Genomic DNA, 11708 nt, shown 5'->3' on the forward strand with positions numbered 1-11708 from the left:
AGGTTATGTTTTCATCCTTGTCTGTCTGTCCGTATATTTGTATACCAAAAAATGTTTGTATACCAAAAACTATACATGTAGCATGCCATTTCACAAAGTTGTGGATAGATTATGACAACTTGGTGGATGAGTTAGGTAGGTTCCAATAACAAGTCGATTACATTTTAGTTGAGGTCTGGATCCAGATTTAGCCTGTCGGTGGGATACGAAACATGAACTGTTCAGCCTGTCAGAGGTATGCTGTCTACCGAGTACCGTTCTCCTTTCTTCAAGCACTGATGTGTTTGCTCTTCTTGTAGTCCATGGAATTTTTAACATTTGTCTTTAACACTTTATTTCAAAACAGTCATTCTTCTTCCTTCTTTTCTTTTACACTGTCCATGACTCGCATCTATACATTGCAACTGGAAATACTACAGCACTCCCCAGCCTGTGCCTGGTGTTGGCTTGATGGTTAGGGTGGCAGGCTTGGGATCCCAGGGTCCTGAGTTCAAATCCTGCTTGGTAATTGAATTAATACCAGGTGGAGTTGACTCAGCCTGTCATCCTTCTGAGGTCAGCAAAATGAGTACCACATTGCTGGGATCATGGGGCCATTCGAGTATCCTGCGTCGGAGTGGTGATCCGTCCAGGATTGTGCCCAATAGCCCAGGAGACTGCTTTGGCAGCACCGATGCACAGCTGACTTCTCTCCAGGTCTTCAAGACAGCGATTCACCACCTTCTCAGATTGTCCCCAATCCAAAACCATGACCTCTTCTCCCCTCCTTAACCCCACCAAAATCCCTCCTCCATCCAATTTTCCAGTTTCCCCTCCTTGGAGTTTCTTTCTGTATCCATCTTGTCCACCCCATGCTTGCATGTTTTGGGTCCAGTTTTGTCTGTTACATCCTGATCTGTTCAGTGTATTAGCTCTTCCATGAGCCTTGGCTATGTATACAAAAAAGGACCAGCTTTTTTATTTCCCTTCTTCACTGTCGGCAGCAGATTCATCAAGTCCTCTTTACTTTCGACAATCAGACTGGTATTGTCGGCATACCTTAGATTCTTGATACATCTTCCTCCAATCCTGACTCCAGCCTCTTTGTCCTACAATGTTGATTTACTCGTGATATACTCACGATACTGATAGAACAAGTAAGGAGAGAGAATACACCCATAACTGACCCATATTCCAATTCCAAACCATTCTAGCTTTCTCGACTCTGTCCTTCCTGTAGTTTCTTGTTTAGTGTATCGGCTTCAAGTCATACATATCAGGTGCTCCGACATCTTCATTTTACTCAGCATAATCCACATCAATTCATGATCAACACAATTGAAAGCTTTGGTGTGTGTGTGTGTGTGTGTGTGTGTGTGTGTGTGTGTGTGTGTGTGTGTGTGTGTGTGTGTGTGTGTGTGTGTGTGTGTGTGTGTGTGTGTGTGTGTGTGTGTGTGTGTGTGTGTGTACATATATATATATATATATATATATATATATATATATATATATATATATATATATATATATATATATATATATATTTCTCTATGTACTTTCAGGGTTGCCCAGCAACTTTCCCTCTTTCTGCCCCTCCAGACTCCCACCTACCCTGATTAGGGGAGGTTGGTTTTGGGGCTTCCCACTCTGGGGATGTGTGCAGTGTGAAATACAAGTTATCTCCACAGCTGACTTGTAATACCCTCTACCACCACCACTGGGTGGCGCTGCACAATGTACATTTACAAAGATAACTTTGTCAACCTTCCCTCCCGATCTGAAGATGAAACCAAGTAGCCGTTGTTCACCATGAGGTCAAACATTGGTCCAGGTGCCAAGTTGAGTGGCAATTGGCCCAGTATTTTTTGGCATAATTTACGACACACACTGTGTGTGTGTGTGTGTGTGTGTGTGTGTGTGTGTGTGTGTGTGTGTGTGTGTGTGTGTGTGTGTGTGTGTGTGTGTGTGTGTGTGTGTGTGTGTGTCCTCATTCCAAAACCATGAAACCTAGCAGCCTGAAACTTTGCATGTATACTAAGAAAAAACTCCAAGGAAGTGCAAGAGTAAAAATTGTGTGTTTGGGTTAATTAAAACATCCATTTTGAAGATAATTGACGGGATTATTTAATTATATCCTTCATCAGGTGCATCCTCAGTCACCTCACTCCGATTTGGGGCTTAAAGCATATCCTGGTTACCTCGCTGGGGTCTGGAGCCACTATGTTTTTTAGCTTGCTCAACCATGCCCTGACTTGGAACAGGCCATAACGATTTTTTTTAACGATAAAAAAAAAAAAAATTCCACTTTCATCACGCATATTATCGAATGCCTGTTTATCATAGCTACGAATCGCTAGATATATTGCAATGCTTATAAACGCCCAGGGACGCCAGCGTTATTGGCTTTATTTAATTTCCACACATGCCATAACTCTGAGAAACTCTTGAACCAAGTAAAATTACAAAATGTAAGCTCCAGAATTGAACTTGGCAGCAGTTCCAACTGCGGAAAAAAATAAAAAAAGTGTTCATTTGTCCAATTCGGACATTGCTTGGTTGTTTCCGGGTGTATGGGTTTATCAACAGCAATTTGTAATCGCTTGCCAAGCCAGGTGTTCCGTTGGAGTGCTTGCTTGAATGCTTAAGCCACTTGCTGAGAGCCCCACAGTCGGTAGCGGGACAGTTGGTGTCTCGATCGGGATGTACAGTCAGCAGGTACGTAGACAGCACACGTGGATGTGGTACATATGGGTCGATTTGGATCTGTCGGGATTCTTCACGGATGAATGGGCATGCCATGTCTGTTATGGGTGCCCTGGTGGCAAAGTTTCTTCCTGTATCTTATGGACGTTTTATCAGGTTTTCCTTTGTCCTTGTGACTGTTTCGAAAGCAATTGGTTATTTGATTTGCTTTACAAAGGTTAAATGGTTTCTCTTTGTGAGTTTCAAAAGAAAATATATTTGATAACACCTGATTTCTGAGCCGTTTAGCGGATCAATGTGTTTTCTATATTACCGAGCCAAAGTTTTTCCACCCTTCACACGTAGCTGTTTATAAAGATTAATGTTTATGCACATCTCCTTGAAATGTCTATAATGCAATTGCTTTTGTAAATTGTTCATTGAAATTCCCCAAAACAAGGGTGAAAGCCAATCAATGTTTCTGAGTTGTGTATCATACGTACTGTAGTGGGTAATCACACTAACTGCAATCTGTCGATTTCCCACAAAATTGCTGATATTGCGTGTGCGTGTGCGTGTTCATAAAGTATAACATTCATTCTCTCTCTCTCTCTCTCTCTCTCTCTCTCTCTCTCTCTCTCTCTCTCTCTCTCTCTCTCTCTGTCTCTGTCTCTGTCTCTGTCTCTGTCTCTGTCTCTGTCTCTGTCTCTGTCTCTGTCTCTGTCTCTCTCCCTCTCTATTCCTTTCTATCCCTTTCTATCCTTCTCTATCCCTCTCTATCCCTCTCTATCCTTCTCTATCCCTCTCTATGTGTCTCTCTCTCTCTCTCTCTCTCTCTCTCTCTCTCTCTCTCTCTCTCTCTCTCTCTCTCTCTCTCTCTCTCTCTCTCTCTATCCCTCTCTCTATCCCTCTCTCTATCTCTGTCTCTGTCTCTGTCTCTATCTCTCTCCCTCTCTATTCCTCTCTATCCTTCTCTATCCCTCTCTATCTCTCTCTCTCTCTCTCTCTCTCTCTCTCTCTCTCTCTCTCTCTCTCTCTCTCTCTCTCTCTCTCTCTCTCTCTCTCTCTCTCTCTCTCTCTCTCTCTCTCTCTCTCTCTCTCTCTCTATCCCTCTCTATCCCTCTCTCTTCTGTCTCTCTCTCTCTATCCCTCTCTATCCCTCTCTCTTCTGTCTCTCTCTCTCTATCCCTCTCTATCCCTCTCTCTTCTGTCTCTCTCTCTATCCCTCTCTATCCCTCTCTCTTCTGTCTCTCTCTCTCTATCCCTCTCTATCCCTCTCTCTTCTGTCTCTCTCTCTCTTTCTATCCCTCTCTATATCTCTCTCTCTATCTATCCCTCTCTATCCCTCTCTATCCTTCTCTCTTCTCTCTTTATCCCTCTCTATCCCTCTCTATCCCTCTCTCTTCTGTCTCTCTCTCTCTATCCCTCTCTATCCCTCTCTATCCCTCTCTATATCTATCCCTCTCTATCCCTCTCTATCCTTCTCTCTTCTCTCTATATCCCTCTCTATCCCTCTCTTCTCTCTCTCTCACTACCCCTCTCTACCCCTCTCTACCCCTCTCTATCCCTCTCTATCCCTCCCTCTCTCTCCCCCTCTCTCCCCCTCTCTCCCCCTCCCTCCCCCTCTCTCCCCACTCTCCCCCTCTCTCCCCCTCTCTCCCCCTCTCTCCTCCTCTCCCTCCTCTCCCCCTCTCCTCCCTATCCTCCCTCTCTCCCTCCCTCCTTCTCCCCCCCCCTCTCCCTCTGTGAGATCCAACTTTCCTGGTTCGTTGACCTCACATTCCATGTTCCAATTTTATGAATGTTTGAGAAGCTCAGACTTTGACGTTCAGTTCTGGCGACCTCAATGACTGGATTACCCTGCAGGTTTGATTCAGTCCCATCATAACGGTCAGTCCTACTCATCAAAACACTTTGCACTTCTTTGAGATATCTCTAGTCAGAAAAATGTTTTGAAGAAGGGAATTGATGTAGACGTGACATAGTCGAGCGAAGGATAACCGATTATTGGTGCGCTTGCACCAGGTAAATAGATGGCTATCGGGGTCCTGAATCCTCCAAAGATCCATTAGATTAAACTTATTTACAAAGCTAGCCAACAGTTTAGCAGCCCCAGTATGGGGTTTGGCACTAGTGTAGTCATGGCTTGGATTTGATGGACAATTTAAATTGGTTCTGAATAAAATTCAGGTACGTGAATCAATATATTTGAGGAAGGCTCCATTTCATTAGAAAAAGTGAACCCTACTTGGATTTTTCAGAAAAGTGTAGATGCTTATTAAAATATACTTAACATTGTTGTCAACAAATTCAAGAGAAGCAAAGTAACCATCCATTATATTTTAGAAAAAGAAACCTCCCACTTAAGGGTGGAAATTAGGACAAAGTGAAAAAGCAACTCCCGCTGTGCAAAATCCTGAGTTACAAAAAAAAATTAACAATTCGTCTTCGTCGGCCTATTGTGGTAAGATTGAGAAGCAGGCATGATGCATTGTGTGGGTTTGTTACAAAAGTTGACATTTAATTCATTAGTTTTTTGAGTAATGAGGTTAACCACTTGGAGAGTGAAATGCTATGACTGGCTCCTTCTGCCTTTGTTTGTACTGCCTAAAGCAACCATGGGATTGGGGGTATAAATGGAAAGGTAAAGGATTAGTATTTAGACATCTCTAAGCACCAGGTGCTCTTCCTTCCTTTCAACAATTGATTCTTTACTTTGCTGTGTTGGAGATCTGCAAAATGATAATCTATTCGGCTGCCAAACGATGTTCTTTACTGTATCCACAAAAGCCTGAATATCAGGAAAATAGTCTTTTAACTCTTGTTTATTTTCCTGAAGGTAAGCCGTGTTGAGGGAGATCTCAGAATCATTCATAAATTTAGAAAATTCTTCAACAAACTCTTCTTTCTTCAAAGAAGAACAAACTCTTCTTCTTGTGGTCCGGAAGGAACGATTGTTCCTCTTGAGACGATGCGATACCATGCCTCGCAGCCTGGTGTTGGCTCAGTGGTTTAGGGTGGCGGTTTGGGATCCTAGGGTCCTGAGTTCAAGCCCGTCGGCCGCTGAATTAATAGACCAGGGGGGTGACTCAGCCTGTCATCCTTCCGAGGTTGGCGAAATGAGTACCAGTTCCAGTGTGTGTACTGGTAGAGGGGCACTGCATCAACGACACAGTCGTGCTTCAAGAAATGATAGCTACCCCGGCAGCTAAGCTGCCATACGACCACCACCACATGCCTCGTGATGCGTGCCTCTTGAGATAAAGTCGTAGAAGTTTGTAGCCGAATTCTACTCCCGGCTATTTCTGTAGTGAAGGGTGGGGGGATAAAGTGGAGGTCCAATGAAATGAGCGAAGGGTATGGGGAATGAAAGAGTTGGTACTTATCACAGGCTCAACAGATTTTGATTTCCCAGTCGCAAAAGAGTGATTTTAGGAAGAGTGCTCAATATTGATTCAATCTGAAACACCAACTAACATAACATGTGACCCATGGTCACCACCCTCAGAAGGAATCAAGGATATCTTATCAGGGGGATGTTCTAAATATGAAACGTATGCATTTGCAAAAGTGACTGGGGGGGGAGAGGGTGGAGTGAGAGACAAACACCATGGGCAGAGGGATATCTCTTCTATTGCAAGATAGCATCTTCTACTTGTTCACAATGGGGCATAGGTTCAGCATCATCCAAAATATTCAGTGTGGAAATAGTCACAGGCTAACTTGTCTTAGTTAACAAAGGTTTTTCTTCCAGTGTTAAAAACTACCTTTTCTGGCTGTGAAGAGGACCAGAGTGTTGTTTCAGCTTGCAAAAAGAGGAAATGAAGGTAAACACTTCCCTAACATCAGAACCAATGTTGCCATGATTGAAAATGGAAACTGGCTCAATATTATTGAAAATTATAGGAGATGCGATAACTGTGGAAGGAGAAACATGAGAACAGCGCCATTCATCCTTACGACCCACACAATCTGCCACCAGGCTCCACACCCCCCTGCCCCTCAAGGGGAGTGTGTACGTGTGGCGCCCTGTTCCTCGATTGGGATCTGGTTATCAAAGGTGGATAGTCTGCAAGTAAAAGGAGATGCGCATTGTCTTCCTTTGCTCGTGTCAAATCTCTGATACGAGTCACAGGAGGTAATTGCAAGCTGATTTTGCTCTGATATCAATAATTAACAACACCAAGACGAGAGCAAAAGAACACAAGAATCCCTAATCTAAAGGCAGTAAAATAAACTACCCTTATACCCATGAACAAATATATCCGTTAAGTTGTCAAACATGTTTCACTCTGTGTAATGCTACCTCTTCCCTTTCACCCCACCCAGCTCTTAACACCCCCTCCTCTCACTCGGTAACATATATGATGTCACAAAGCAAATTGGCACACCATGAACATTTTCTAAGGTTATCCCTCATTCTTATTTCATGCAGTTAGTGAATTTACTTCTCCTTTACACAATATTGGATTTATTTTGCCGGTGACCTAAAGCTCACGGAAAAGCTCGCACACGTACTACATGTGGAAAAAGAATGTCAGAAGAATTGCCAGTGTACCTTGACATGAATTACAAGGACATCAGTCACCGATGGACAAGCCATCACGTGTATCAATGTTTACCAAGCCAACAGGAAGTGGGGTATTATCTTTTCTTCGTGCTTTCAAATGCAGGTTTTGCTGCTGTTTACTTTGTCTGAGACTTTTGTGCCTGCTTGGTTATTGAAGGACTTGGTAATGTGAGGCAGAGCATCAGTTCCACTTTCTCCTTGATTCTTGTATTTTACGCATGCTTTATAAGAAGTAATTAGCTAATTATATTAACATATATATATATATATATATATATACGCTACATATGGTGGGCCTTGTGATTTAAATATAATAACAACTAGAGAGGAACTCGGTAGGGCGCATACCTTCACCACGTAAAGTCTGATGCACAGGAACATATCGGGCCCAATACATTTTTGAAATATGCTCCACAGTACCATATCGTTGTTGGCCCAATCTCTCAATGGTGAAGAATCACTTAGAAAATTAAATAATTCTCGTATGCAGATCTGGATTCAGATCTTCATCCAAAATCGAATCGATTCATGCACGTCACACACCCAAACTGTCCACCAGGTTTTGTCTGAATCCGTCCACAACTTTTTGAGATATTGTGCTATATATCGTTTTTGGCTCTGGCTCTCAATGGTGAAGAATTATTTTTAACAATTAAATAATTCTCGTGTCCAGATTCAGATCTTCACCAAAATATAATCAATTCATCCATGTCAACCTCCACACAAAATTTCATCTGAATCCGTCCACAACTTTTTGAGATATCCTGCACACAGACAAACAAACAAACAGACAGAAAAGGGGTGAAAACATAACCTCCTTCACGTTCGGTGGTGGAGGTAATAATGGTGATCTGTTACTACTACTAGTACTACTACTACTACTACTTTAACGGTCACAATTTATCCCACCACCTTTTTGGGGTTGGTTGAGTTGTAAGTTTGATGCAGGTGTTTCTAAAATTGGTTGGCCAAGCCTGACGTTCAAACAGAGCCGATTTTGGCAAGATTTTGCAGTGTACCCCTATCTTATGTTCAAAGCTAAAATGGTTAATTAACTGCACTGTTAAAAGAGTGTGTTCATCATGAAGTGAAATAAATGACTTGGTTTTTGGTTAAGGAATTGAAAATGTCTCAGACATGCATCATTCAATGTGCAGGCAGGTCAGACAGCATTGATGCTTGCAGTGAGCCATGGATGTGCTGACACAGTACGTGCCCTGCTGTCTTGTGCTGCTGACCCAAACGTACATGACGATGATGGTTCAACGGCTCTCATGTGTGCCAGTGAGCATGGACATGCTGAAGTTGTACGCTTGCTACTTGCTCACCCAAGCTGTGATGCTACACTGGCTGACAACGTAAGGATCATTGTTCATATCGCTTCATTTGAAATGTTTCACTCTGTCTTACAAAAGGTATATACTGTTAAAATCTGCATGATGTGTGCGAGTTCATTTTGGGCTGTTTTACCCAATGATTGCAGAGGATACTCTAAAAATGTATTATTAAATCGGGCAGATGAAGAGATCTGATGATCACTTTACGAATGGGTGGGGATGGGAGCGGTGGAGAGGGGGTGGGAATTTGAACTGGTGCATTTGGTGTATACAAGCTGAGGGATCGGGAATTGTTGTGTACATGTATCAAATAGATTGCTATAAGTGTGCTTTTTACCTCTGCCACCAAAGGTGAAGGAGGTTATGTTTTTACCTTTTTCTGTCTGTTTTTCTGTCTGTTTGTCTGTCTGTGTACAGGATATCTCAAAAAGTTGGAGACAGATCCGGATGAAATTTTGTGGACAGTTTGGGTGTGTGACAAGGACAAAAGGATTAGATTTTGGTGAAGATCTAGATCTGGATCTGATATTTTAAGTGATTCTTCACCATTGAGAGATCGGGCAAAACCGATATATAGCAAGATATCTGAAAACGTTGTGGACGGATTCGGATGAAACTTTGACATGTTGGGTGTGTGAAAAAGAAGAATTGATTTAATTTTGGTGAAGATAAGGATACGAGGATTATTTTATTTCTAAAGTGATTCTTCACCATTGAGAGATAGGGCCAAAAACGATATAGTACTGTTCAGCATATTTCAAAAATGTATTGGGCCCGATATGTTCTCGTGGATTAGGCATTACGTGGCGGAGGTATGCGCTCTACTGAGTGCCCTTCCAGCTCATCTTAAAATCAGTTGAGTTGCATCATGCAGTTCCAATGAATATTGTAACTTTATTGTGCGGTGTGTTTCAATCTTAGCTGGCATGCTGCCTGCTTTTCTAGTTTGGTCATATAATGAAAAAATATTCTGTATTGTGCCAAAATAATTGCCCATCTAGTAAAATTAAAGATTCTTATAAAATTTAATATATTGTTCACTGATTGTTTTTGTAAATAAGGTGCCAACACCAAGCAAATCCATGATGGCATGATTATCATGTTTGATGCCGGTGTCACTTCATTATGCCACTGAAGCCAAATGGTTCACCAAGTTCAAGCGATATTGTGAGGCCCTTTAAAATGACTCCTGGTAACAGCATCCTCTTGACTGCTCTCAATCCCAAAAAACTATTGCCCAGGTTGAGGCATTGTCTATGCATAATCACCAAATGAAGGTCAATTAAATTGTGGCAAAATGTTGGTGTTTCCGATTGTAATGCTTTGAATATCATTTTTGATCATTACCTCTGCCACTGAAGGTGTGATTTTATCCCTCTTTCTCTGTCTGTTGCTTGCAAAATCGAAAATTTGCAACTATTTTGGTTGGTCTGGTCTGTTATTCTGTCTGTCTGTCTGTCTGTCTGTCTGTCTGTCTGTTTGTCTTTTTGTTTTTATGTCCATCACTTGCAGATCACATTTTTACTCTGATCTTCACAATACTAAACCACCTGTTAAAGGCCCAGTCACACCTTGACGTTTTAGCCAGCTAATGCCGATTTTTGAAAAATTTGTCTAAAACGCTGGTACACGTCGAATACGTTATGGGTAAGTTTTGATAACATTGAGAGCATGCTGAAAAACACTGCCATACGTCGTTGTACGCTGGCTTTAAACGTTGTACTTTTCGGTTGTCCTCATATTTTCCATGCTTGAAATTTTAAGACTTATGCCAGCGTATGACTCACAGGTTCCGCATAACGCTGGCCATTAGTTGTAGGCACGTCACGCGATCGTTGACACACGTCGACACACGTTACTTGTGAGTTACTCATAAGTCGAAACATGTCTAATATCGGTTACCTAAAAATAATCACGTGACCTAATTACCGGGGGCACGCCCTTCGTACGCCTTGTCCGAACCGGATCAGCTTACCGGATTAGATGCATCCGAGCGACACTGCCAACGACGTACCGGTTAAAAGCAATGGATCATTGAGAATAAGGTGCCGGCTCGGCTAGGATGCGGACCATGTTGGATCAATGAAAGAAAAGGCAAAAACGAGCTGGGAACATTTATACATTAAGATTTAATGCAGGCAGGCGAGGAAAGGTATGTGGCACAATTAATAGCTTTTATTGTTGTCAGGTCAGGTATGGGAGCATGTGCCAGAACAGCGCGTCGCTGCGTCCACTTTCCGCCGGTACTCCAGGGGCCTCCGTCTGGCCATCCCCCAGGCAGATGCCAGGCCCATCCCCATCTCCTTGAGATGACTGTCAACCTGATGCAACCACGAGGCATGTGGTCGGCCCACTGGCCTCCTCCACTCATGAGACTCCCTCGCTGAGAGAATCTGGTGAGCAGGATCAGCGTCAGGAAAAGGAGCCACATGTCCATACAGCCGCAACTGACGCTCACGGACTATGCAGGTAACAAATCTCATCCGAGTCTCTCTCAGCAACCGCTCGTTGGACACAAAGTCCGACCAGCGATAGCCAAGGATTCTCCGAAGAGACCTGGTACCAAAGGAATTAAGTCTCCGTCTCAGATCCTTGGTCAGAGTCCAAGTCTCGCATCCATAGAGCAAGACTGGAAGTACCAAGGACCTGAAGACTCGGACTTTCGTCCTCCCGCACAGGTACAGGCAGCGCCACACCCCATGATCCAGTGAATCCATGACTCCCCAGGCCCGACCCAGACGTCTATTGACCTCTGACTCGCAGCCAGCAGAGACATGAATATCACTGCCAAGGTAAGTGAATCTCTCCACGACCTCAACATCCTCACCACAAACGGACACAGACAGGACAGCAGCATCCAAGATGTCACCGAAAGCCTGGATCTTAGTTTTGACCCAAGAAACCCATAATCCCAGCGGCTCCGACTCCTCATTCAGCACCTCGAGGGCCCCCAAGAGGATGTCTAAAGTCTCCGCAAAGATGACTGCATCGTCTGCAAAATCAAGGTCCGAGATCTTGACATTCCCAAACGATGCACCGCAACTTGATCTCTCCGACATCCTCCCTAAAATCCAGTCCATACAAGTGCTGAAATGTGTGGGGGCAAGTACACATCCCTGACGAACTCCAATAACAACTGG

General features: G+C 43.3%; 1 protein-coding gene across 11 annotated transcripts in view; it reads left to right on the top strand.

Moving 5' to 3' along the window:
* The window catches only part of LOC147031272 (KN motif and ankyrin repeat domain-containing protein 1-like), a 122800-nt gene that overhangs the window by 86994 nt on the left and 24098 nt on the right, over positions 1-11708 (top strand). For 8 of the 11 annotated variants that reach the window (XR_015052629.1, XM_085860807.1, XM_085860831.1 and 5 more), the window contains one exon: positions 8389-8589. The exons of 1 other annotated variant lie outside the window; for it this stretch is intronic. Coding sequence is in view for 9 of the 10 variants with exons in the window: in XM_085860807.1 (XP_085716933.1) it covers positions 8389-8589 (201 nt within the window). In the remaining variant the exon portion in view is untranslated. Of the gene's footprint in view, positions 1-8388; positions 8590-8985; positions 9988-11708 lie in introns of those variants that run through there. 2 more of the 11 variants (XM_085860848.1, XM_085860877.1) reach the window with 2 other exon arrangements.

Source organism: Eptatretus burgeri, chromosome 2, assembly GCF_056783735.1.
Source record: "Eptatretus burgeri isolate ZD-2024b chromosome 2, Ebu_testis_v1, whole genome shotgun sequence".
NCBI lineage: Eukaryota > Metazoa > Chordata > Myxini > Myxiniformes > Myxinidae > Eptatretus > Eptatretus burgeri.